We start from the raw sequence: 25,681 nt of genomic DNA, 5'->3' as shown, positions 1-25,681 counted from the left end.
CGATTTCCTTGTAAGTTTTACACGATTGGAACTAATTTGGGATAATTGGCTCTGTATATTTTTCAAATTTCTCAAAAGTGTTAGGTGCCGTAAAGCTGAATGTCGCGATATTACAAATTACTCATAAAACAAGTGTGTAACTTAGAAAGAAAAGCAAACGAGCTTACATTTTTAGATTAAATCGACATTACTTCACTGTCCAATTATCCTTAATTAGTTCAAATTCTGTTCATTGTAGTTTTAAATTTGATTTTGCGAAAAATTAACTTGTTTCCAACCAGATTTTGTGTAGCGTAATCTTATTTCTGTTTCCTGTTGACTGTTTTGACAGTACACGTGTAGACACGCAAGTTGATATTATCACTTACAAAAGAGTTCGTGTGTTGACGTTTACTGGACCCCCTGGACTTGCTGGCTTGTGCTCTGCTTCTTCAAGAATAGTAGACAATGAACTCACAACTGCATTAACATCCAAATCAACCCATGGAATGAGTTCATACAGCTTGTGTCGCACAGCTGGTTTTGCACAATATGACATCTTTCTCTAGCCCAAGGGTATGTTTCCCGACCCCTTTCTTTCTATTTAAATTTGTCGTTTACATATTGACCCTCAAAGGATGAAAGGTCACTCGTTGTCTCACATTTTAAAGTTCATGTTAATCGAAAAGGATCAGATACTTCGATTGTATGTACATCGAAAATGTGGAAAATTACAAAGCAAATCCGTTGACACAAAAGCATAATCGACAGTACTTCTCAATTTGCTATACGTTTGAAATTTCCATTTTCATCGCCACTCATCCATTTAGAAAATGCACAGCTAAAGAACACCACACAGCAAGTAAACTCAATGCCCAATTATTCACGACCAATTTTTTTTCTCTTGAAATGTCAAACGTATCACCTGGGCATTTTCTGAAATTTCTCATAGTACTTTTAAATCATCACCTGGAATAAAATCGTACAGAGTACCACACCTTGCATTGAAATCACCCATCAACAAAAATCACAATCTTCATTTTCTGACTGATATCAAGGTGTCTTGAATATGTTCTATACCATTAGCATGACTGACAAATTGATAGAAAGATGATCCCTCAGGTGGAATGTAACATGCATAACATGACATCTTCCTCTAGCCCCCCTCAATTTTTTATCTTTTAAAATCCATTTATATTTTGCCTTAACCGGTAATCTACTGCATCGTCCCTTTTTCGCCTTTCCTTTTGAGATGACCTTTGACCTTGAATTATATTTTGTGGCCTGTAACATGTAACGAAAAGCCGTTGGCCTAGTTTATTGAAATAACTATCCTTTCTTTCTATGAAATTCGAAAATGGCTCCTGTTCACAGACGTTGGGAAGGCTACTACTGATCTGTCACTCTGATCAGGATTTACTTTTAGTATCTGTAAGGGACGCGACTTTCGACGGTATTTGACGAAGGTTTAAATTAACACCATCTGAAAGCAAGCAAGCTTTAAATACCTGGGGTCGAGGTTACGGAAAAATGTTCTAAGTCATTACAAAATAGGGCTTTGTCGTCAAGCTGGTCTCAGCGACAGGAGACTTTCATAATGTATCTATGCATTTCAACTCACCTTGAACTTAGCTTACACATACCCTGATACTTTTTTAACAAACCTACGCTGAGAAAAGCGATGACGTTTTAACAAATTACAGTTGGAACGAGTCCTAAACATTTGCTCATGGTCTGCTAAACTAAACTTTGACCCTTCCCAGTTTAAATAATCATAAGGAAACAAAACAGGTTATTTAGAAAATAGTGTAAAGTAAAGAGTCACACTTTGTGAAATTGACTAAGGCTGCGTTCACACAAAAAACCGGTTGGGGAGGGGGCTGGAGGAATTCAGGGGGAATGGAAAATTTTGTAGTAGTAGAGGGGGATTTGAAAAGTTTTGGTTCCCTTTTTCGTTTTACATTTCCAATTCCTAGTTTTTGTATCTAATTCCATGAAAAGTGAATACCATTTTTATGTCATCCAATTGTTGCAATGTTTGTGATAGCTGAAGAAAATCTAGAACCATTTTGTCACATTTCATGACTTTTATATTGAAAAAATCTAAACATGTATGATTTATCGTAAGAAAACCAAACTTGATCCTAGTAACAGGATAGAAGCTGCAACTGTTGATGATGTTTGCAATATTTCTATGCAATATATCAACTACAGTGTCTTGCTGTTTCCCTACAGCATGCTCAGACTAACAATATTCAGTTTGTCGACATCGACATCGACAAAGTCTGCATATATTAATATATATTAGGTGATAATTTAATTAGACTTACAGTCTGTTGTCAGTGATACAAATGTATGTTACACACACAGAGGCTGTAATGGCAAGCTGAATACTGTACAGTTCAAGATGCTGCAGGGATTAGAACAAGAAAACAGTAACTGTTGTATAAACTGAACAAAAATATTATCAAAATTATCAAAGTTAATACAGCTACTCCCTGTGGGCACTGTCACTATCAGGGACCACCCTGCTACTGTAGTGTCACTGTTACTGCATACCTGAGCAGTGATAGTGCTCTGACTCTGATGAACATGGTAGTTCAAGAAGAGTTTGGGTCAAATGACGCTCATGACAGTGAAACATACTTGTACACAAGATCAGGCCAGTTGGAGCAACACATGGAAGACCAGGAGACTTTAAAAGTTATAGGGGATTTTTAAATTCTAGCATATGACAATAATATCAAAGAAAATATGTTCTTCATGCTTGATTTTCAAATTTTTCACATTCTCATCATATAATAATACAAAAGTAAAACTTTGAACAGTAAAGACGAAATGGAAAAATATGTGACTAAATGGAATTATTTATTTTTTAACCAAATTTGCCATTATTACACCGAAAATTTCAGAGATTAAAACATTTATTAGATGGAATATTTTAACCTTCGAGTATTTCAATTTTCAGTGGCATCTAATTCACACATGTCTTGTACTTTTTAACAAATATTTGGTAGGTTACTGTGCTTGAAGTTTTTTACAATATGACAATTAGCCAGAATTCACGATTTGTCTAGTGACCACTACCTATCTGACTTACAGATTGATATATGGCGGGTGCCACATGTGGGGCAGGATGCGCTTACTATTTTCGAAACACCTGACATCACTTCTTGGTCTTTTGGCCAGAGGTCCATATATCTTTCTTTCATGAATTTGACTTTGTTTGTGTACCGTCTATTTACTGTCTGTTCTGTGCTGTTTTGTGTCTATGTTTACAACTATTGTCTTACAAATTTTGACCTAGTGTTATTGGATTATGGATTGGTATGATTGCGATTATTTTTGTAATGATCGACATTTTGCGTGCTCTTCGGCTGGAGCAATTGACCTGGCCAGAGTTGGATTAACTCAAGCTGGCTTAGATTGATGAATCCAAAAAGTTCACTGATGCGTTTAAAAATTAATCAATTGAAGAACTTGCCTAATGAATATGAATTTACAAACTGCTAATAACAGATAGTGTTGAACATCTGCGAGCGGAACGGCGCGATACGTGTTTATTTTGTCTGCGCACACATCCTTTACTGTTATATGGGCTTCTGATAGTTGCGGGGACTTGAAAACATTTTGGGATTTGAAATATTTTTAGGGTTTTGAGGGAGGTCTGAAAAAAATTAATATTTCAATCGCGATTCCTCCAGCCCCCTCCCCCCCTCCGTTATTTGTGAACGCAGCCTAAACGTAAAAATGTAGGCATAGAAGCTCCCATGAAAAGTTATGCCACAAAAGTTAGAGTCTAAACGATTTTGGTAGTTTCAGGCTGTGACATAAGGCGAATATAACTGGTCTTTGGCCAAGAAAAATAGTTTGTTTCTCATCCTCGCGCGCGTCAATTCAGGCCCGCCGCGTAAACCTTTTTTCTTTGCTCATGAGGATATAAAACAAAAATAATAAACGCAAAAATACGAGACGATAGTGCAAAACACAGTGCTGTATAAAACAGAACCGAAAATTAGTATGTCTGAAATATGGAATTTAGAAAATCTGAATTTATGTAATCTTCAAGGATACACTTTAGAAGTGAGCGCACGTGTTGTTGGTATGGTGGCGTTGGGGCTTATATACATTCCTCATTAGTTTACAGAGTATTTCCAGCTGTAGTGAAGCATTCAGAATCTCTCTGGTTCAAGGTACAAGCTTTTAATTCTAAGTTAATTATAGGAGCTATCTATAGAAAACCTACTACTGAAATTTCCGAATTTAAAGATAGTTTACTTGATGTACTGAATACATTTAAACTTGACAAGACACATTGTATTTTAATGGGAAACTTCAATATTGATGCAAATACAAGAATTAACAAATCTAATGTCGATTTTTATTTTACATCACTTCAATGCCTTTGTTTATATCAGCTGATCTCCACACTAACCAGAGTGACTAGCTCATCCAAAACATAAATTGACCATATCTACACAAATGTAAATCAATTTCAAATTCATGTTGGCACTATAACTACAGATATATCAGACCATTTTCCTGTTTTCGCTCTTTTGGAAAACATCCCGATATTAATACCACGCCAAATTAAATTTACATACAGGAATTACAAATATTATAATCCGTCACATTTTCGAGAAGATCTCACAAATATTCAATGGAGTGTTATTTATAATTGTTTTGGCATTAATGAGACATACAGAAATTTTCAAAATATTTTTCTTGAAATCTGTAATAACCATTCACCAATAACTACTAAATGTCGTAAAACAAAAAATATTCGAAAACCCTGGATTACGCGAGCGAAAAAAATATATAGATACGTTTATAGATATAAATATATGATAAAGTCAAATTTTGACACCGCTGATGTAAACAGATATAAGAAGTTTAGAAATACGTTTGCCTGTCCTATAATTTTGACGATTACTTACAAAATCCATGTTCAAATTCATTTTTTATGTCCCCTACCACTGCCAGTGAAGTTTATAACTCTCTTTGCATGCTAAATCCTAAAAAAGCCTGTGGTCATGATGAAATACCAGCTAGACTTCTCATTAATGGAGCAGCTGTCACATGTAAACCATTGGCATATATCTTTAATATGTCTCTTTAGACTGGAGTTTTTCCTAAATTATTGAAACTTGCCAAAGTCGTGCCAATCTTTAAGAAAGGAGCTACAGGTGACCCGGGCAACTATAGACCTATATCTTTATTACCTATTTTAAGTAAAGTACTTGAAAGATTGTTAATACACGACTTTTATACTTCATCGAAAAACACAATATTCTATTTGTACATCAATATGCCTTTCGTCAAAAATACAGTGCACAATTGTCGCTCATAAATGTTGTCAGTTATCTTTTCACACAACTTGACGAAGGTAGAATCGTACTCGGGATTTTTCTTGATTTTTCAAAAGCTTTCGACACCATCGATAATGAAATTCTTCTTTCCAAATTAGCACATTACGGCATACGTGGACTTCCTTTACACTGGTTTACAGATTATCTAAACAATAGATTACGATATGTCAGTACTCAAAACAATTCATCCCCAAACCCTAATATCACATGTGGAGTACCACAGGGGTCTGTCCTAGGACCTATCCTATTTTTATTATTTATCAGTGACATTGCTCTATCAACACCTTACTTTAAATTCTGGTTATTCGCCGACGATACAAAGTTATTTAACATCCTCCCTGCAAATCGGTTCAATATAAATTTAGATGCCGCAAAACCGTTGCTGTATAATAAATAAATAATAAAGCAGCACTGCTGTGCAGTTATCTCTGCGTGCATTCCTATGTTGTTTTCACGTATTTTCCGCATTCTTGTCTATTGAAGAATAAAAAAAAATTGAAAGTAAAAGAAAACCCGCGTCACCGCATCATTTTTGAAATATGTCTAGGATGAGAAACAAACTTTCTATTTTACTTGGTCTGATCACAAACATCTATTTTCTAAAGCACTTCCTCTTAACCGTCCCAAACGCAACATTTGTTATAGTCTCCAATAGTTTACTTGGTAAGCTCCTCGTCCGGAATTTCATATGCTGTACTCAGCGAGGCAATGTTAAACCCATTCTCGCCCACAGTAGTGATTTTCAGTATATAAGTGCCAGGCGAAACGTTAAAGCCTACGTCATGTACAACAGTAGCTAAACTGTGGTGTCGACAGTCTATTGTTGTCAAGTAATTGTCGTCTAGAAATACTTCTGCGCATCCGCATCTTTCTGGCTCAAGTGTGATCGTTGTAATGGCGACAATGCCCTTGAGGTCTCTGTAAGGGGGGATGCTGACCCAAACTCTATGAAGGCACCTGGTCTAAAGGTGTTCCAAACCTGTTTCAGATCGCTGCGATAGTCCTTTTTCGCAATGATAAACTTCGTCCATCCGAACTTGTCTTGGGGATTAAGAGTCATATCAGATGGTCGGTAATCGGACCCCATCAGGGACCAACATTGAGGATGAGTAATATCAGTTGTGTTGAAGAGGATTGGCGGCAGAATTCTTCCGTGCGATACCCCACTGTCCATTATTTTATTGTCGGGTTTTTTACCTTCTGAGATATATTTCTTCATGTAACCACTTTCATACAGCTGTTTTTCTAAATTTTCAATTGTTTCCATAAGAGCCTCTTTGATTAATTCAGTAAGGAAAATTGCGACCATATCATGACCTTTGAGTCCAGGATGGTGTCCATCATGGATGCCGTTACCGAAGAGATAACCTGCTTTGTTTTCTCTGACAAGTCCACATATGGCATCAGGCATACTGATTGACGGGACATCATAGTGATGACTTAGTTGCAGGCTAACATTTCGCTCACTATCAACGCACGCTGTGTAACGGTCCATATGTTTGCCTCCGAGAAAGTTAGTATATATCAACTGTGGTTGGTTCGGCAAGTCTGCAAGAATCATTCTCGTCAATCTTTCCTGTCCTAAGAAGCCTTTTGGGTTGCCTTGGTCATTGCAAGCAAATTCCCAGAAAAGTAGATCCGCATTGTGTACATTGCAATGCGTTTGAAAGCAATAACTGTAGTAGTAACTATTCATCGCACCAATGGCGCCATTTTCTACAGTGACTTCAGTGCCCAGCATCTTTTCCAAATAATGTGCAAGAGTTGTTGCATATATTGCCTTAGTACCATCAACTCCTACACCAACAGAAATTGAACCCCCTAAAACACCTATAGCAAAAGTTCGGTTGGTCAAGAGTACTTCTTTGAATTTTTGGATTAATCTTGCGACCGACGTTTTGTGTTTCAACGCCAACTTCATCATATCTTCACTTATTTCAAGTTCTTCTTTCCTTCTTTCAAGAAGGTCCTCGACACCCTTGATTCGTGACTTGACGTTGGTCAATTTCTTTTTCATCGACCTTCGAACATCAAATTCGCTGGTGTCAGAGTGGACTGAACTGGATGAAACTGTGTCGATCTCCTCATCAAACTGAACGATTTCTTTTTGTTTTTGGCCGAGAATCTTATCACCTCTAATTGCATTCTTTTGTTGGGGTAGAGCGATGCCGTGAAAAACTGTATAAATTAGAATCACGCTTACGGCGCCAAGTATGCAGGCTATCTTCATTTGTTTAGTTGACATTTTAATGCGATGCAATATGAAACTGACAAGTGATAATGTGTCCTCCATGACGTGTTGTTTTTTCCCGCCAGAACTGCTAACTCTTATCTGCTGATATGGTAACTCTGGATATTTATCTGGAAAGTCAAACATGAAGGACATTAGTGCTGCATGAAGCGTAGTTTTGAAGTTCATTATTTGAAGAGTATACTTCACCGAAAATATTGTTTGATGATAGAAAAACATAAAATTTGATTACACCTCACTCATTCAGCGTGCACTGCCATTGGTTAAACACGACTCACATGACATGTAAAAGAACGTGATGATGCCCTCTGCAAATGTGATGATGCCCTCTGCGAACTTGATGATGCCCTCTGCATTTGATATTACATGGATGACGTCATTTTACTTACTGCGCATCCTTTCTGCGCAAAACAAATTGTCGTTCGCTTGTTGTACTTTGCAGTTGGCAACTTATGGCTGCGAAATGTCATGCAGAGCTGTCACCGGCACAGTTAGACGATATTTTGATGCAAGTAAACAGCAAACGAACGAAAATGGCAACAAGGAATGCAATTTCTGTGTTCAGCGACTATGCAAGCAACAAATTTGGATACGCCACCGAGGAGATCGGCAAACTTTAGCGGCAACCCTAGACTCGGCACTGACAACATTTTGACTCAGAACGCGAACTGTACTCGAAGAAGTCTTTGTGTTTTTGTTTCTTTGCATGTTTGTTTGTTCAGTGTAATAAAAATAATAACACATCAGAGCTAGGGCAATATCACGATTTTTGCCTGCCCTCGGGCTGGTGGTCATGATCGATATATTGATGATACCCTCGCCTACGGCTCGGGCATCATCAGTATTTCGATCATGACCACCATCCCTTGGGCAGGCAATAAATCGTGATATTGCCCTCGCTCTCATGTGTTATTATTTAAATGAAGCATTTTTCACATATCGTCAACTATAACTACTTACATGCATGCCTGTATTATTTGGTTTAAGATGGCTTGAAGTTATAAAACTGTTTGGATACACATTCAAAGCAATGTAAAAATAGCCTTTACACAGCAGCTGTGAAGACCATCTAACATGGAAACGGTACCATATGATACTAAATATTCCGATATCAACGTGCGCAAAGTGCTCGAGGATCATGTTTTGTCCCTGGTTGCCAAGGTTTTGTACTCAGCACATACTCGAGCCACAGAGATGAAAAACAGGCAGTGAGCTGTGCGGTACGGCTGATTAGGCAGGTGATAGAGTAACTCATCTTTACAAACAAAAAGCGCTTGTTCATCTAAATATAAAACATTATATCACCATGCCCTGTCAGTCGCATTGTAATTGGTCGAGCTGAACCATGTGACTGACCACAAATACGCATTACTGGTTTGTTTACATGTCCGTGAATATGAATTATATCTTAAACATCGTAACTTTTACAGCTAAAACGTAAATTGTGATTTGTACAAAGATCATAATCGATCACAAATTAAAATGGATCACTTGTAGGCCGAGTTCAGACACTTTTTTGCCAAATAAAAATCTCCGGGTTTGCAAAATTTTTACAGCGCGCGTGACAGTGCGTCGCGGTCAGTGACAGGTTCTGGGGCCCAGTTGTCTTTCGCGTTGGAAATTTTCGTAAATTTTGAAGGTTTTCTTGGGTTCGTTGATAATATAATGAAAATAACAGACTCCGCCTTCACCATTGAAGTTTATTTATGGGCGCGGGCGAGAGGAAAGCCAAAATTAACGGGCTTGGCAAGCCTCGCCCGTTAATTTTTGGCGTTCCTCTCTGCCTTGCCCATAGATAAACGTTATGGTCAGCGAGTCGCCCGTTATTTCTATATATGGTTGTGTGCCATAACTAGCTGTGTCAGGAATGTTCAAACTGTATCTTCAATTGAAAAAATTAAGAATGTGCCACATATAGTATAAAGATCCAGCTGTCATTTCGTGCCACTGGCAATCAAGATTAAATGATGGAAATAATATAATAGGCAACTAATAACCTATTGTAATATCAATTACATTATGCCTATCCACCCATTTTCCTTTCGGATATAACGATATTAATTAATAAGCAAGCCGATAGCAGATACCGTAGATCTAAGGTTTTGTGTGCATTGTACTAGTTTGTATGGTATATTACTGTATCTTGTATAATAATGTTGAATTTAGGAAAAGTTCAGTATTTTGCTTACGATCGATTGTCATTTTTATGCATCGTGTGCCAACAATATCTATGAAATAGAGTGCAAAGTTGACGTTGATGAGAACTTGAACTAGAAACAGAAATCAAAAGTATCGCTGCGGTTTTCTATCAGTGTGGGAGTCAACTGAATGCATTGGTCAACGCTCAATGTACCTAGGAAACAGCCCTTATTGTGTAGGTAAAAGATTTGCAGATATTGAGGATAACGTCGAAGCCTTCTGCCAAGCAATATTTCAACTGAAGTATACATTACAAAAGAACTTCAGATATAAAAGATTAATATGAAGATTTTAAATTCCAACACCAAATGCACTAACCTATTTACTTCAAACAATTTCCGTTAAAGTTTGTCGTCCACGCCACGTCAGGTATAATTCCGGAACGAAATGCGTCCTGCCATATGAATCAGTGCTTTTCATTAAACATTGAATAAAATGTGTTATATTTGACAGCCTACGTCAGCTGCGATATATTAAATGTTTGATCAATGCAAAGCAAAGTTCATTTAATAGCTAATATGCCACTTATTAAAGGTTTTCAAATAATGTTTTACTTAATATCTGAACAACAGATAGTAAATGCAAAGAGCAGGTGATTTATATGATCTGCAGTTCAAAGCTGAAGGCATTAAACCGCCGAGATCATTAACACTTAGTCTAATAAACGAGATTTTAACTTTCTCACAAAAAGCCATGGTAACTTTCTCACAAAAAGTAATACTCAAAAAATGAAATATAAGTCTTCAAATTTTGCAAGTTTAAAAAACTGATTTTGGTCGTTTTATGCATGGTGTTACTCACACAATCATTTTATTTGGTCTACCGGAACAGAGAGAGAGAGAGAGAGAGAGAGAGAGAGAGAGAGAGAGAGAGAGAGAGAGAGAGAGAGAGAGAGAGAGAGAGAGAGAGAGAGAGAGAGAGAGAGAGAGAGAGTAAAATAAAATAAATCTAAAACCAAATCAAAACAACTATAGACAAAGAATTTTTGACGTTACCCATAACTTAAAGTGTTTTGAAACATAGTATACACTATGCGATTGATAAGCGCGACATTATCGAATGTAAAGAGAGTCTAAAATATAATAATGTCTAAAACTCTCTGGTCCTATTTTTTTCCGTTACGGTATTTACCCGCTCAAATAAATATGGTCAGTTGCCCCTGCGCATGCAAACTACCAACGACTTTATATCTCCCCTGACACTAAAGAATATGAAAAAATGCAACAGTTACTTCTAAACATTTATAGCCATGTCAGTTGAAAAGACAAACTCAACCGTAAGCAACGTATGGGTTACACATCAAAATGGTAATCTGTGGGCGCCATGATGATCATTTTTCTGTCTGCTTAGTGATTTCGTATAATGTGGACAGAGAACTCAGAGGCATGTTTCACATCACACAGACGGGGGCTCATTACACTGGAACTTCGCGCTGGAAGGTGAAATCAACTTTATTACTGTTAAAGTTGTAGTCTAGCAAGATAAACATTACGAAATGTTATTATATTACATAATGTTGTGCGTAAAATATGTATCTCTGAGATATGTGAAAAGCACCAGATCAATATGATAATACAGGACTTCAACAAGGCCAACGATGGCATTAGTAAACACCTATTGCCAGGTCATGAGGGCTATAGCGCCCGTCTATTACCCCGAGGGGCCGTGTGTTACCAGAAACACATCGCTATTCCCCGAGGCCGTAGGCCGAGGGGTATAGCGATGTGTTTCTGGTAACACACGGCCACGAGGAGAATAGACGGGTGCTGTAGCCCGAATAAAGACCCCTGATTTTGAAGAGAATGGTTGAAAGTTTCACTGAGGAAAGTTTGAGCAAAAGTTTAAGTCTTTCACTTTCGAGGTGCATATTACCTTAAATTCGGGATGCATGTAAATGATAAGGCTTATAGTTCTTCTGGTACGGCCGTAATTTCAAGAGCAAAAATTCCGTGGACAAAACAAGCAACGAGGCTACTATTACAGGGTCATCCTCGTGTCGTTATAGTTGTCAAAGACATTGTATTTACTGTCAGTCATCAAAATGTCATATTTTCACAAAGTGATATAATCATAATGTTGATATTTATAAAAACTAAGACGTCCCCTGGTTTTTGAACAAAAAAAATATTTTCAAAGATCGCAGACGTTAACACAATTTAATACTCCGTATGCCCCAAAACCTCGTTATGAACTTTATATTTTAAGCGGCTCACGATAGATGTACTCCATGAAACCTTCTTAGGCAAAACTGTTTACACTACAAAGTATTTTTTCATATAGTTTTGATAGAAATTATTCTGTCCAAGACAGTACTAGGTTGGTAGGTTTTCTACACTGAATGATCTACGATTGATAAGCTTGAGTTTCTTATCGGTATATAAGTCTTGAATTTTAAGAACACAAGCGTGTATTCCGACAAAGTGAAGAACTTCCTAAGTAACTAGGTTAGAAAGGAGGGATAATAAACAGCAGAATATTTACATTAACCTGCAAGTACATCAGTGATGTTTTCTGTATTAATATTTCTATACTCAGAAAAACATTTTCAAACGATTCAACCCTTTGAGCAAGAACTAAAGGAAACTACAAAGCCGTCTTATCTGCATGCTTCGCATTTTGATTGATATCTGCAATATGACAGATCTGGTCATTTTCTACAAACCGTATTTGCAAAAGTGATTCTTGATATCGACGTCATAAATTTCGTTTGCATGAACAACAATGTTTCACTTCCGCTGCCAACAATGTTCACATTGGCTTTTTATTGGCTAAGAACATGAGGAAAGCAAGCACTGTGCGAGCTGAGCTGTTGAACAAGACTGAAACAGTTATTCCTCTTCTGCTAACACGTAGATCAAGGATTGATTACTCAAGAGTACGGAGTGAATCTACATAACTAGAGTATTAGAACCATCTCAATGAGACAAGATGAAATAAATCGTCCATGATTTTTCTGATTAACTCAAACTGCCCAATACTGACAGTGTACCAGCAGCAATCATTTTTTATTTGGTGGGCTTGACAAAAAATCCACCGAGAAAAAACGTAAAACGACAAGCAAGGTTTAATCCACCGGCTGTCGAAAAACTGCAAACAAACTAATCAAACCAATCATTGAATACGTAATAGCAGCTATACTTGGTTCCACATAATCTGGCGGACAATTCTGTCCACCTGGGGCAGAACATTCATTTATTTGACGATCGCATTCGAATTTTCAATTCCGGTTTCCGTCACGAAGCCTGAACCATACAACTGACAGTTGCTTGGCTAATTCTTGTCATTTTCCCGGGACATATTGCATCGGAAATGAGAACAGACGTCAAAACGTCGTCTAGCCTGGATGTTTTATCAACGACACAGGCAGCAAGAATACAGTGTTGAATACAAGAGTAAGAGAAGTCGTGGTTTGCAAAATAAATGGAGAGATTGATAGATAACAGCGACTACAAACAAACGTAATTCCGGTATTGTAAATGTTAGTTTACAATGAAATGACGTCTTTGGTATAATGTTTTGTTGAAGAAATCCAAATCTCTCATGGCATTCATTGTCACTGCAATATGTTGCTTCTGACTTTACAATGAAGGTCATATCTCTTTCATTCACTATGCTTGTATTGCTCTTGTTCAAATATTGCAAGTAAAATACTTTATGCGAATTTAAAACAAATGACACAGAAGTAATTAAACTGACGCTGCGTCAGTGTGAGTAAACATTTCATTATTCGCAGCTGATGTCTATCAAGTTTTCAAATATGACACGTTGTTCAGTATTCAGAAAAAAAGACACAGGTATACGTCAGGGAAGTAATTTTGTTCCGGAATTTCTGGTGAGATGTAAAAGAACAAGACTATACTGACATTGTTTGGAGCAAATAGGTGAGTTCATTTAATGCTTAACTTATGATCGTTAGATTTCACTGATTTATGCTCTAACTTCATCTCGTAAGCCGTGCGTTCATTGGAATAACTCGATCATCTCCGTCATCCACTACACTTTCACAGGCAAAAATGAAGAGGTATAATCAGTGCAGTTGAAAAAAGGGGTTACAGAAATTTCCGCTCGAGACGAACAAACTTCTCTTCAACGTCCCTGTTCAAATGTCTTGTTTGTGCATTGCGTACCAACCGTATAGATAAAATAAAGTATACATTTGACATTAATTGGAAGTTCACTAAAAAGAATTAAAAGCATCGCTATAGAGCTCATTTCAATATACATAAGATTTAAAATTACATGTTGTCTAACACTGGCTGAACGAATATCTGTGTATAGGGAAGGGAAATGGTAAAAAAAAACTCTATTATTATCACCACAAAAGCTGATTCACTGCATATCGTATTAGTTTAATGTTTTTAAGTCGATCTGCAATGCTATAAAATTACATTGAACAAGATTGGAACTAATTTGGGATAATTGGATCTTCATTTTTTTCAAATTTATCAAAAGTTTTAGGTTTCCTATTGCTGAACGTTGCCAAATTACAAATTACTAAAAACAAGTGTATAACTTCAAAAGGAAAGCAGATTAGCTTACGTTTGCGGATTAACTCGACATTACTTTACTATCCAATTATCTCAAATTCGTTCCAATTGGCTTTACGGTGCCGCCACTGTTCTTGATAGTAGTGGTCATTGTTTATTACTTTATTTATTTATTTATTTATTTATTTATTTATTTATTTATTATTTATTAACGTGTCACGTGTGGACTTAAACATTTACAGCATCTGATCAAATGCAAATGTGTCTGAAAACTACCATGTCCATTAAATTCATTGATTATATCAATAAGTAATGAAAAAATTATGATAACAATGGTGTAAAATCTAAGGGTACGTAGAACAAGACGGATAGAAAATCGAATTACCCCTTTCCTACGTCATCAACCGGAACTTCTTTCCTCCACCAGTAGCGTCCATACATCATACATGTCGAGGTGCTCGCCATGCTGCTTGTGACGTCACTCAGAGTTTATTCACCTGCACACTGGTGTTTCAGCCTGTTTTCCGTAAAACAATTTTGAGAATTATCACAATTCAAGAATCGGCAAGGATCGCCACTGGTATGACGTAGAGCAGGACGGATAAAAAACCCTGTTCTTGTTCTACCGATTTTTTCCATGCACGCTTGCTGCGGGCACGGAGCCATCTGTCGCCATCGATCAGCATGCCGTGCTCTCAAGGCAATTACGAAAAAGTCGATGCAGTAAATTCATACATGGAAACATGGGTGGCATGTCCAACGAAATTTCGAGTCGCTAGAGCTGTATCTATTCCCAAGAATCGAACGGGGAAACGTCGATCAGTTTAATAGCTTAGTAACGTCATGGCTCCAGTCGCACGCCTCAATGTGAACATTTAACTGGCGATAAACCCGAAAGGTACACCTCATCGTAAGTTAAATAAGGTATGATCTTCGTGAAAGCGAGTAGAAGGTACAAAACATCAACTTATCGACGAACAATGATAAATGTCCTTCCGTAAATTCTCTATCGGAATCGAAACTGCCGAGTAGGGCTGTATGGAAGACATCAGCTATCACCGTCACACTGTAAGCTGTAGCCTGAACTTCACAGTGCAACACTGTGGATGTAATTTTGAAAAGTCGACACGGGCAACAGAATAGAGTTTCCGTCAAGTGAAAAAACTTGGAGGTATCTACGAGCGAGATATGGCTCACTGCAAACACCAAAGTCCGTAAGACGTTAACATTGACATCCGGGATCGGGATTAACGAGTTGACACCGGCGACAACGTTCATGACTCGCCAAGATCATAAGCTTGTGATATTTTGAAAACCATGACATCTCCTAATAAGAACTACTGTTTTGATCTTATTGTTGCCTTCCCCTCATAATTATAATCTGAAAAAATTCTAAATATGTCTAGTTATAGTACTACGGCTGCCAGACGCTAGCGCGGTGAAGCCTCCGTGCCAGCCGATGGCCGACTCCTCCGGCATCGGAACATCGCAAGACAATGATTGACAAGTTCACGTGACCAAATCCGCATGTATGTGATTTATAAATTTGGCATTAGGTTTATCAAAATTTTAACTTGATCGTATTTACGTATTTCATGTATTTCGCTCTGCGAAATACGCAAAATACACTTTCATTTAATAATGCAGTCCATGAGCTGAAGCTAAGCCAAAAAACCAAGTCTTGTGGACGGGTCACAGAAACAATCCTGTAATTCTTTATTTTTTTTTATATTTTGCACTTGTGGTCTAACAGTCGCATCCCATTTTAACCCTCCAACGCTAATGACTGCAGACTGTAAAACGTATGAGTTCTAGCGACAATATAACAATTTGATCCGTTGCTTATAATACTTGGTGGCTATAACGTTACTGTAAATAACGTTTGCGAGAAAGTCATATCTCATACAAAGAGCTTTGGTCTAATGCCACAAAAAGGTCTGGCGATTTTTATGTTTTATTTTCCAGATAAAAGATTACTGGTTTTTGAAGAAGCTGCATCGGATAGGTTTAAGCAACCCAACCGGAACGTCTTCAAACATCTCCGAGAAAAAAATCAGTAAATACTTTACAAACAGCAAAGCATGAACATGTCAAGTAAACGAGTAGGGATACCATACATACTTGGAGCTGTTAGTGTTATTCTTATTTATACCACTTACTACAGCATCGTCCTACCCAAACAAGATAACACTATTCGCGACGACAAAGTCCCAGTCCCAAAACATGTGAAAAACAAAGAAGGAGAGGTGGAAGTCGACACTACATCATCTAGCTCTGTCAAATTTGAGGCTAATGAAGCCATTGCTAGAGATTCTTTGAAAGAGAGATTGGCCGACGTCAAAACCAGAATCAAGGATGTTGATAAATTGCTGGAAGGAAGAAAGGAAGAACTTGAAATAAGTGAAGCTATGATTAAGTTAGCATTGAAACACAAAACATCGGTCAAGAGATTGATTGAAAAGTTCAAAGAAGTACTCCTGACGAACAGGACTTTTGCTATTGGTGTTTTAGGGGGTTCAATTTCTGTCGGTGTCGGAGTAAATGGTACTAAGGGAATATATGCAACAACTCTTGCACATTATTTGGAAAAGATGCTTGGTACTGAAGTCACAGTGGGAAATGGCGCCGTTGGTGCGACCAACAGCTATTACTATGGATACTGCTTTCAAACCCATTGCAATGTACACAATGTGGATCTACTTTTCTGGGAATTTGCTCATAATGACAACGGTAACCCACGAGGCTTCTTAGGACAGGAAAGGTTGACGAGAATGATTCTTGCAGACTTGCCGAACCAACCACAGTTGATTTACATTAACTTTATCGGCGGTAAACAGGCAGACCGTTACGAGGAGTGCGTTAACAATCAACAAAATGGTAGCCTACAGCTGAGCCCATACTATGACGTCCCATCAATCAGCATGCCAGATGCTGTATGCAAATTAGTGAAAAAATACAAAGCAGGTTATCTTTTCGGTAGCCATGATGGAAGCCATCCTGGACCCGAAGGTCACGACATGGTGGCTATATTCTTGACTGAATTTATCAAAGAGGTTCTGATCGACACGATTACAAGTTTAGACAAAGAGTTAAACATCATGAGTGGTGCCATGGAACAATTTCGCATAGAAGATAGCAGTCATAACTATACAAACTCTGACGATGGAAAACTGCATCAAAAAGATCTTCCGCCAATTCTCTTCAACACAACTGCTATAACTCATCCTCAGTGTTGGTCCTTGATGGGATCGGAATACCGACCGACAGAGATGACTCTAACGCCCCAAGACAAGTTCGGATGGCAAAAGTTTACACTTGCGAAAAAGGATTATCGTGGTGATCTGAAACAGGTTTGGCACACCTTTAGGCCGGGTGCCTTTATAGAATTCGAGGTCAACATCCCTCCGTACAGAGGCCTAAAGAGCACTATCGCGATCACAACAATCACCCTTGAGCCAGACAAATGTGGATGCGCAAAAGTATTTCTAGATGACGAGTACTTGGAAACACTTGACTGTCGACACCACTTTTTAGTTACTGTTGTACATGACGTAGCCTTTAATGTACCGCCTGGCACATATGTACTGAAAATCACTACTGTTGGTGAGAATGGGTTTAACATTGCGTCCTTGAGTACAGCTTACGAAATTCCGGACCAGCAGCCCAAACCAAAGTACTAGCAACAAGTCAATTACATATTTTACTTGATTCTAGGGCAGGCTATCGGATGCGCTGAAGTGCAAAAACTTATTTACTATATAGTTTACTCCATCTACTCTGGATTCGTTTACACTGTAGATTTTGCCTGAAGCAGATAGTTTAATTTTACGAGAGCTTCAAACTGCTATTTTGAAGTTTAAAGTTTGGTCGATGCAACACGGATTAAGTCTCTACTAGAATTTGTTCTGATGTATCTGCTATGTTTTACATGGGTTTTAAAAGGGAAAGGTTACAAGTTTCTTTTGGCAGAGCATTGCAAACTGTTCTGTACTTAAGCGGTTAAAGTGCCAATGTTGCTATCAGCGTAAGTGCCTCCTTAAGGTTTGAGGCATCTCAATGCTTGTTTTATTTAATTGATCGGGGCACGGGGAAGTTCTAGATTTTGCGCGAGTACTTTGGACATTTTGTATTTATCGGAATTAGGGGGTCTCTGTTTAATTGAAATCACATCACATTATCCTCAATGCAGTGCGAAAGTTGATAGAAGGCGCAATGCCATCAAATGATTACTCAGCCTGAGAGGTCCATATTTCCCATAGTGCTATACGTGCCTTGATGGTAGGCTCTCAAAGCAAAGAATCAGGATTCCCGCTGACTCTCGCCGCAACTTATGACGAGATATAGGTACCTGATTGACCACGCCAATGAATACGTTTTAATAATTGCAGTGTTCAGTCTCGATCACACCACATTCTGCAGTGGGTTTTTTTTTGCTGAATTTGATTCTGCCCATTAGTGTATACTTTCATATGTGATTCTAAGGTTTTCCAATTGTTAAACGTATCTGAAATGTCAGAATACGTTTCATATTAAGCGAATAATGATGTTAATAATCTTTGAAAAGGATGGTTATCCTATAATCAGTCGATGCTACTGTCACGCGGGGGATTTTGAGCGGGGGATGTAATGGGGGAATTTCACTCATTTGCTAAAGCTTACTCATTTGACTAAGACTAAGCGGAGAGGTACCTATACAGAATCCTGCTGACATCCGAATAGATCGACACGAACACTGGGAAATTACGGTGCAAGTTGTAACGCGAAAAATTTAATAAAATAAGCCAATTAGAGCACTTACGTAAACTACTTCTGAAATAAAAATGGCCATGTTAACAAAATAGTCCGGGGTATATATGAATCATGGAGGAGGGGAGTGCAGTACAGTTATCTCGTCCTGCGTGGTCTTCAGCTCGTCAGGGGTTCTCCTCCAACGTCGATTCTCCAACTCTCTTTTTTCTCAGTCCTTTTTATCTAATTCTCGCCTATTGTTTAGACCCGCACGTTTGCGCCAGTCATGTTATGAATACTTAATTGGTGTGGGCTGTGGCGTCAGTGTCGTTTATCACTAGCACGGGGAATCTTATGTATGTAGAAAAATAATCGCAATCATACCAATCCATTATCAAATAACACTAGGTCAGAATTCGTAAGACAACAGTTGTAAAACATTGACACAAAACATTACAGAACAGACAGTAAATAGACGGACCGGGTACACAAACAAAGTCAAATTCATGAAAGAAAGATATATAGACCACTGGCCAAAAGACCAAGAAGTGATGTTAGGTGTTTCGAAAATAGTAAGCGCATCCTGCCCCACATGTGGCACCCGCCATATATCAATCTATAAGTCAGATAGGTAGTGGTCACTAACTTAGGTCTCATGTCACCGATGCCATCAGCGATGATTTGTCGAAGAGAGATATTGTATTTATCTACCAGCTTGCGATACCTGCCAAAAAAGCGTTTGAATGTAGAGGCAAGTTAGAATATGGCTTGAATTTTGAAATAACGCATAGCCCCTATCCAACGTCAGATTGATATAACACTACCAACTTAGTGCATCCTGTCGCATACTGAATGTCTAATTGAAGTCAATTAAGATACATGTTTCTGTGATAATAAAGGATGAATTCACAACAGGGGAGTTTTGTCCTAGATCAAGTAAGAAATTTGAGAAGTTAATGTTTGCGATGGTGCAATCTGAGAGATGTTTACAATTTATTTCGCACAAAACACGCCCTTCTTCCTCTCCACATTTGGGCTAGAGCCATTGACGTTTTCAATATTTGAGTGACCCCTTCACATTCCTTCGACCCTCCCTCCCCAAGCTGTAAATAATGACGGCTCTCTAATAGGCAAAAAAGAGAATTTTTCCTGGTCATTGACATGTAGCAAAATGGTGCGATAATATAGCTTTTTATTTGTTTTTTCTAATTCTTTCCAAAACAAATTAGTTTTTGAGACTGATACGACAATTGTTATTGTACTTTGCCATTGCCTGAATTTAAAATGCTTCCCCCTCTCTCTGAGTATTTTAGGTCATGAATCAAAGGTAGCTGATCAGAACAGTACATGGCCTTTCGACCATGTATTGAACATATATGGTGTACTATAACGGTGTTCTCACTAGTTCTCCATTTGTGCCTCATTCAACTAAAAACAGAGTACTAATAAGCTGAAATTTGAAGGAATGGCAAATAAATTTTCTCAGAATTATGCATATACTTGCATGTATTTTCTTTTGCATTTTTAGTAAACCTAAAGACGCAAGTTCAAGGGTCAATTTTAAATTAGGGAGCACGGACCTTCATAATTTTAGCACCTAACTGTATATCATTAACAATTTTCAAAAAATCAAAGTTTCCATTTTCCTTCTCCGAGGTTTACATGCTTTTGATTACAAGTCAATGAACTCTATAATCATCGAGCTGCATTATTTTCCGTCTTTAACGAGGTGGATAACGTTTAAAGAGCCAACTTTCCTAACCAAAAAATCTACACGTGCCTCAAGCAAATCAATGGCATCCACTTCGATCGTAGTTGGCAGAAAAGGAACAATGCTGCTAAAGCAACTGTACCCACATGTGAAAATGTATTTCAGTTGTTGTGTTGAATCCCCGATATTCACAATAGAGGAGTAATCGCGATAGTTTGAACAGCCAGCATCTTTAGCCCATCAATGACCATTGTGGTGTCAAGCTCAAAATCAGAGCGTACACATTTACGTTCATACCAAGTTATGTGACGGATTATATCTCATTTGCATCAACAGATATAATCGAGAATATTTAGGGAAAAATGTTGTAATGTACCGTGTATGGCTCTTTGTTGATCGCGAGAAAAAAGAGCAACAATCCCCCTGACAGTAGTCGTTATTATTAAATTCAACTCACCCCATCTTGAAAACCAATGTTCGTTGAAAAAGTAGCCTCGATGCTCACCAACACTGCGAAAGTTTGGCTTTGCCAAGGTCTAATGTAGGATTCATTACGCTGATCGGATCAAAGTTGCAAGAGCCACTGATCATTTTCAATTCCCCGCACGTGCAAACTACTTAAACACTTAATTCGTTCATTTCGGTCTAAAACTATTTTTGAACATTATGTTGTACCATTAGTACGGCAGAATACCATTGAATTACTCCCAACGGTAGAAGTGAAAAAGAGTGGTAAAGTTTAGGTCAATTGCTGGGAATAGACGATTGTGCCAAACATCATTGCACAACCTTCTTTTAAACGCATGTCTTGCATGTACGCACCGTCATGAAGCATGCACACAACTTTTTTTTACGGACATGCGCCCTCTACAGCAGATGAACAAGTCCATGATAGACAGCAATGGAGTGCATCGTGTACATGTATGTACGTGTGTGCATTGTACCCACAACGGCATGCCAGTTTGCGTGTGCCTAGTTTGCAAAAAAACTGGGTGCTTCTCCCTGGAGACTAGCGTTCACTCAACAAAATATAGTATTATTTGCAAGCAAAGGATGATTTCTCAATGCACACGGTCCCAGTAGTCATGATCGATAGGCATATTTTTCTCAAATCCGCCCTCACTCGCGCACCAGCTCACCGCGGTTAATCCCCTGTGCCTTTTCTGATACATATTGTGTTTTGGGGTTTTTGTTCCTTGATGAGTGAGTCAATTGACGCGCCAAAACAAACATATGGGCATTATTTGGCTTACAGGCGGTTTATTACCTAGTGCTCTTCTGAAAGCATACTGGGTTGAGCGTCAAACATTTTGCAAGTATAGTTCATTTTATAATTTGTAACCATATTCTTACAGGCTTGGCAATCTATTTGTTGCATTTTGCTTTGTTTACAGACTTTAATCATATACATCTTTGGATTTCACTCTGTTTACGGCCCTTTTTCATCCATGTTCGTTGGATATTTGCTGTTTTGACAGCAAAAAATGGTGTGTGAATGACATTAAATTGATCCACTTGTTCCGAATCGGTTCATTTACAATCTTACTAAGTTATTTCCCCATTCAATGTGTTTTTGTTTTCCAAAGCAGGATAATAACAACCACATACTTGTCCCATTACATCAGCAATTTTTTGCCTAAATTATGTCAAATGAAGTTATTTCGATAGCGGAATTTCTGCCCCGCTCTTTTCTTATGTTTTTTAAAGCAATATATAGACCCACATACTATAGCTGTTACATTAGCAAATCCCTTACACAAAGTGACGTCAAATGATGTCGTGCAATAGCATTATTTCTGCCGAGTTTATTTTCCTTTTACTTTGCAACAGGTAAAGCTCTAGGTAACTGTAGTAGACTAAGTCTTTTGTAGAAATCAGTTAACACACTCTGACCAAAATCATGGTGAGCAACTTCTACAACAGCGGCTGGGGATACCACCTCCTGCTTCATTATCAAGGCAGGCAATGGAGACATCCAACAACAACAACAACAACAACAACAACAACAACAACAACAACAACAACAAGATACACATATGCACAACACCATCCACAACCTGAGTCTTCTAATTGAAAAGCTCATAAGAATTCATGCCGAACTCACAATCCTTTACAGTCCACAATGACAGGTGTGACTAAGTGTACAGTGTTTTCACGTTTTTGCCATTTGTGGAATTTGTTGAATTTTCAGCTGTTTCCCCCACATTCTTGGATTTGGTTGGGCCGGCAGCAGTGACATTTTTTAGCTTGGGGAGGGTGTTGCTTCACGTAGTGCTCGGGACCCTTAATAAATTATCCATGTTTTGGTTTCGTCGGCAAAAGCCAGAGAATATTAGACTTATAGTATGTATTTTTACGGGCATTGTGACAGTTGTTTATAATACTGTTGTACGCATGATAAATGAACAATGTCATTCAATGGAAGAAACAGATGTCCCAAATGCCATATGAATATTGCACAGAAGTAAAATTATTCATTGTTGTTATGATTTGATTTGCTTTAATACACTACGCATTTTCGATTCAATTATTTGCAGCTGACGCGATACGTTATAAGTAGATTTTCATGTTCTTTAAAACTTATTATGCCAAAATTTTACCAATACTCGTTCGTTGGTTCCATTAAGTTTGCACTGTAAATGCTCTCTGCTATTATACTTTTAGGGCAATCATTGTTTAAAAATTGATAGTTAGGTATTTTTGATCACAGTGTTATCCGCATCAAGTAATGAAATTCCTCGCTATTTTCGGAATAAAACATATAGTTATTGGTTCCACAAAAAGGTGCTCTTTTCTGTTCAATGGTATTCTTAATCGAGGTCTATCAAAGGGTAAAATGATTATCCCTTTTGACTGATGGAATTAGAAAGTGATTGGCACAGAGTCATCAGGTTGTGGTGGGCAAAATGAAGTGTATAGAAATACTTTGATACCCAACACATGATACTTGACCACTTCATTCTATGGGATGTGAAATTTTTTTTTCCAGAAGTTTCAATTCAATTCCTACAATTCACACTGGCATAAATGGTAATGGAATACTTGGTACTCAGATTTAGCTAGGTGAGTAAGTACCCTAGGTTTGAATTCATATCTGAACGATAAATTGCTTAATTTTTTAGCTTTGATTGGTAATTCTGCTGGCAGACGAATTGTCTCTTGCGCTATTTGAAGCTGAGTGTGGGTTTGTATAGCTTTCATCGAGTTTGTATGTGCTTTATCCTGCCGATATGAATGCATGTGCTTCATTTAACTCTTGTTGTGTGGAGAGTCCAATTAACGACAACTCAACTCTGTTATTGCACAACTTTTTAGACACGACGATGTTGCCGAGTTACTTTGATCAACGTGTATTCGATTTAATTTTGAGTGTAAGCTCAGCGTCATACCTTGATCTGTTTTTTGTTTTTTTTGTTTTTTTTGAAATTAGACAAAATAAATTGCACACTAAGCTGTACGACAAACGTGATGATTTTAATTTTGAAATCATTAACGTTCCCTACTTAACCAGCAGTATTCCATCGAGTCCAGCCTATGCCGTGCATTTCACACCTCCCTAGATACTGTAGAGCTTGTGATTCATATGAACACTTTCAAGTGAGACAGTTTTCTCGTCTTAAAGCCAGTGAGACAAGGATTTTCAGAAAGTAGACTGGCTAGATCATTTAAGAAGTTCCATGGCAGATATTGAGATCTTATATCAAAATATGACAAATATGTTACTCAGCATGGAGGGACATTATTCCTGGCTTTGACTCACAACAGTAATTTAGCAACAAGCTGAATTACCATTATACAATTACTTTTTCAATTAACTTCCATCTTGACTGGTTTAGCATGCTAGTAGGGTACGCTTACACGTCATGGATACATGGTACCACAGCTTAGAGGCAAAGTTCACCAAGGCAGAAGCGCTAGCTTTTCGCCATTTAGAACTCACGCAATTTATTTTGCCATTGTTTTCTATTATTGTTTGTTGTTTAATTTGTTGTTTCTTGGGCATGGTTATTTACTTGCCTTGAATGATCACGATTGGTGGAATTGACTTGATATCGTGGTCAGAGGAAGGAAGAAAGTACAAGTAAAAGAAGATGTAGGAGCAATGATAATGTATCCATCGTTAAATATCAAATATGTGTAATTGCAAATGAACCAAATGCTTTTGTTATGTATTTATTAATTTGCGTATTTATCATATTTACACTGGTTTGCTCCCTTAAACAAAGATACGGATTTCCAGCGAGAACCAGTGTAGAATAATAATACTGCAGTAATAAATCAAACTCAAAGTACATTCAATGGAAAAGGGAAATTGCAAAAAACGTGATTGAACAATGAAAATCACGTGGCAAACAAAGGCAATGCATATACAATAAAAACCAATAGTGCGAAAATCCAACCTAAAAATCACATGAGAGGATGTTTCTTAAGTATTTGTTCAAATTGGCGTAAAAGCTGGTCTCGTGAAAAACAGTATATAGGTAAACCGTAGAAATGATTGATTGCGCAATAAATAAAGGAATTACATGCTGTAGTTGTTCAGTAAGACTTTAGAGCAAATCTGTGAGAATTTCTTGTATGATATTGATGTATTGATTTGAAACAATCGAAGGTGGTTTCTAAATACGGAGGAACAATGTCCCCTTGATTAAACATCATGTGCCACACATGGTTTCGACTTCTCGACTCAACCAGACGTAGCCAGTAGCTGCGGTCGAGCTTTTATACACACATTGACTGTTTCCGGAAGCCGAAGGCCAAGGGAAACAGTCTAATTTTTGGGGTGACTCATAGGCCCGAGGGGTTAAAGACGTATGCTGTTGACCTCATGGACAGTAAATATGTTTTATAACACACCTGATCTGCAGTCATGCATAAGAACGTACCATACAAAAAACTTATCACATGTAATATGTTTGAGTGGTTCGGTTAAGAAAAAGTTTTTTCCAACAGGATC

The 25,681-nt window shown here is 37.8% G+C and overlaps 2 protein-coding genes across 2 annotated transcripts; one reads left to right on the top strand and one right to left on the bottom strand.

Moving 5' to 3' along the window:
• Nucleotides 1-5,965: 5,965 nt before the first annotated feature.
• Nucleotides 5,966-10,199, bottom strand: LOC139119049 (uncharacterized). The gene is made up of 2 exons (XM_070682665.1): nt 10,117-10,199; nt 5,966-7,709 (listed from the first exon to the last, which is right to left on the bottom strand). Exon 2 carries the CDS (start codon nt 7,639-7,641, stop codon nt 6,190-6,192), a length of 1,452 nt encoding a protein of 483 aa, XP_070538766.1. The 5' UTR covers nt 7,642-7,709; nt 10,117-10,199; the 3' UTR covers nt 5,966-6,189.
• Nucleotides 10,200-13,542: 3,343 nt separating this feature from the next.
• LOC139119048 (uncharacterized) lies at nt 13,543-24,002 on the top strand. Its single transcript, XM_070682663.1, has 2 exons — nt 13,543-13,679; nt 16,251-24,002. The coding sequence occupies exon 2, from the start codon at nt 16,367-16,369 to the stop codon at nt 17,963-17,965; it is 1,599 nt and encodes a 532-aa protein (XP_070538764.1). The 5' UTR covers nt 13,543-13,679; nt 16,251-16,366; the 3' UTR covers nt 17,966-24,002.
• The last annotated feature ends 1,679 nt before the right edge of the window (nt 24,003-25,681 follow it).

Source organism: Ptychodera flava, chromosome 19 (genome assembly GCF_041260155.1).
Source record: "Ptychodera flava strain L36383 chromosome 19, AS_Pfla_20210202, whole genome shotgun sequence".
NCBI lineage: Eukaryota > Metazoa > Hemichordata > Enteropneusta > Ptychoderidae > Ptychodera > Ptychodera flava.
The sequence above is the reverse complement of the archived record's forward strand: the minus strand, read 5'-3'. Positions and strand labels throughout refer to the sequence as shown.

Coding starts and splice junctions, on each gene's coding strand:
- LOC139119049 (XM_070682665.1), bottom strand. CDS start 7,641: ATGGAGGACACATTATCACTTGTCAGTTTCATATTGCATCGCATTAAA.
- LOC139119048 (XM_070682663.1), top strand. CDS start 16,367: ATGAACATGTCAAGTAAACGAGTAGGGATACCATACATACTTGGAGCT.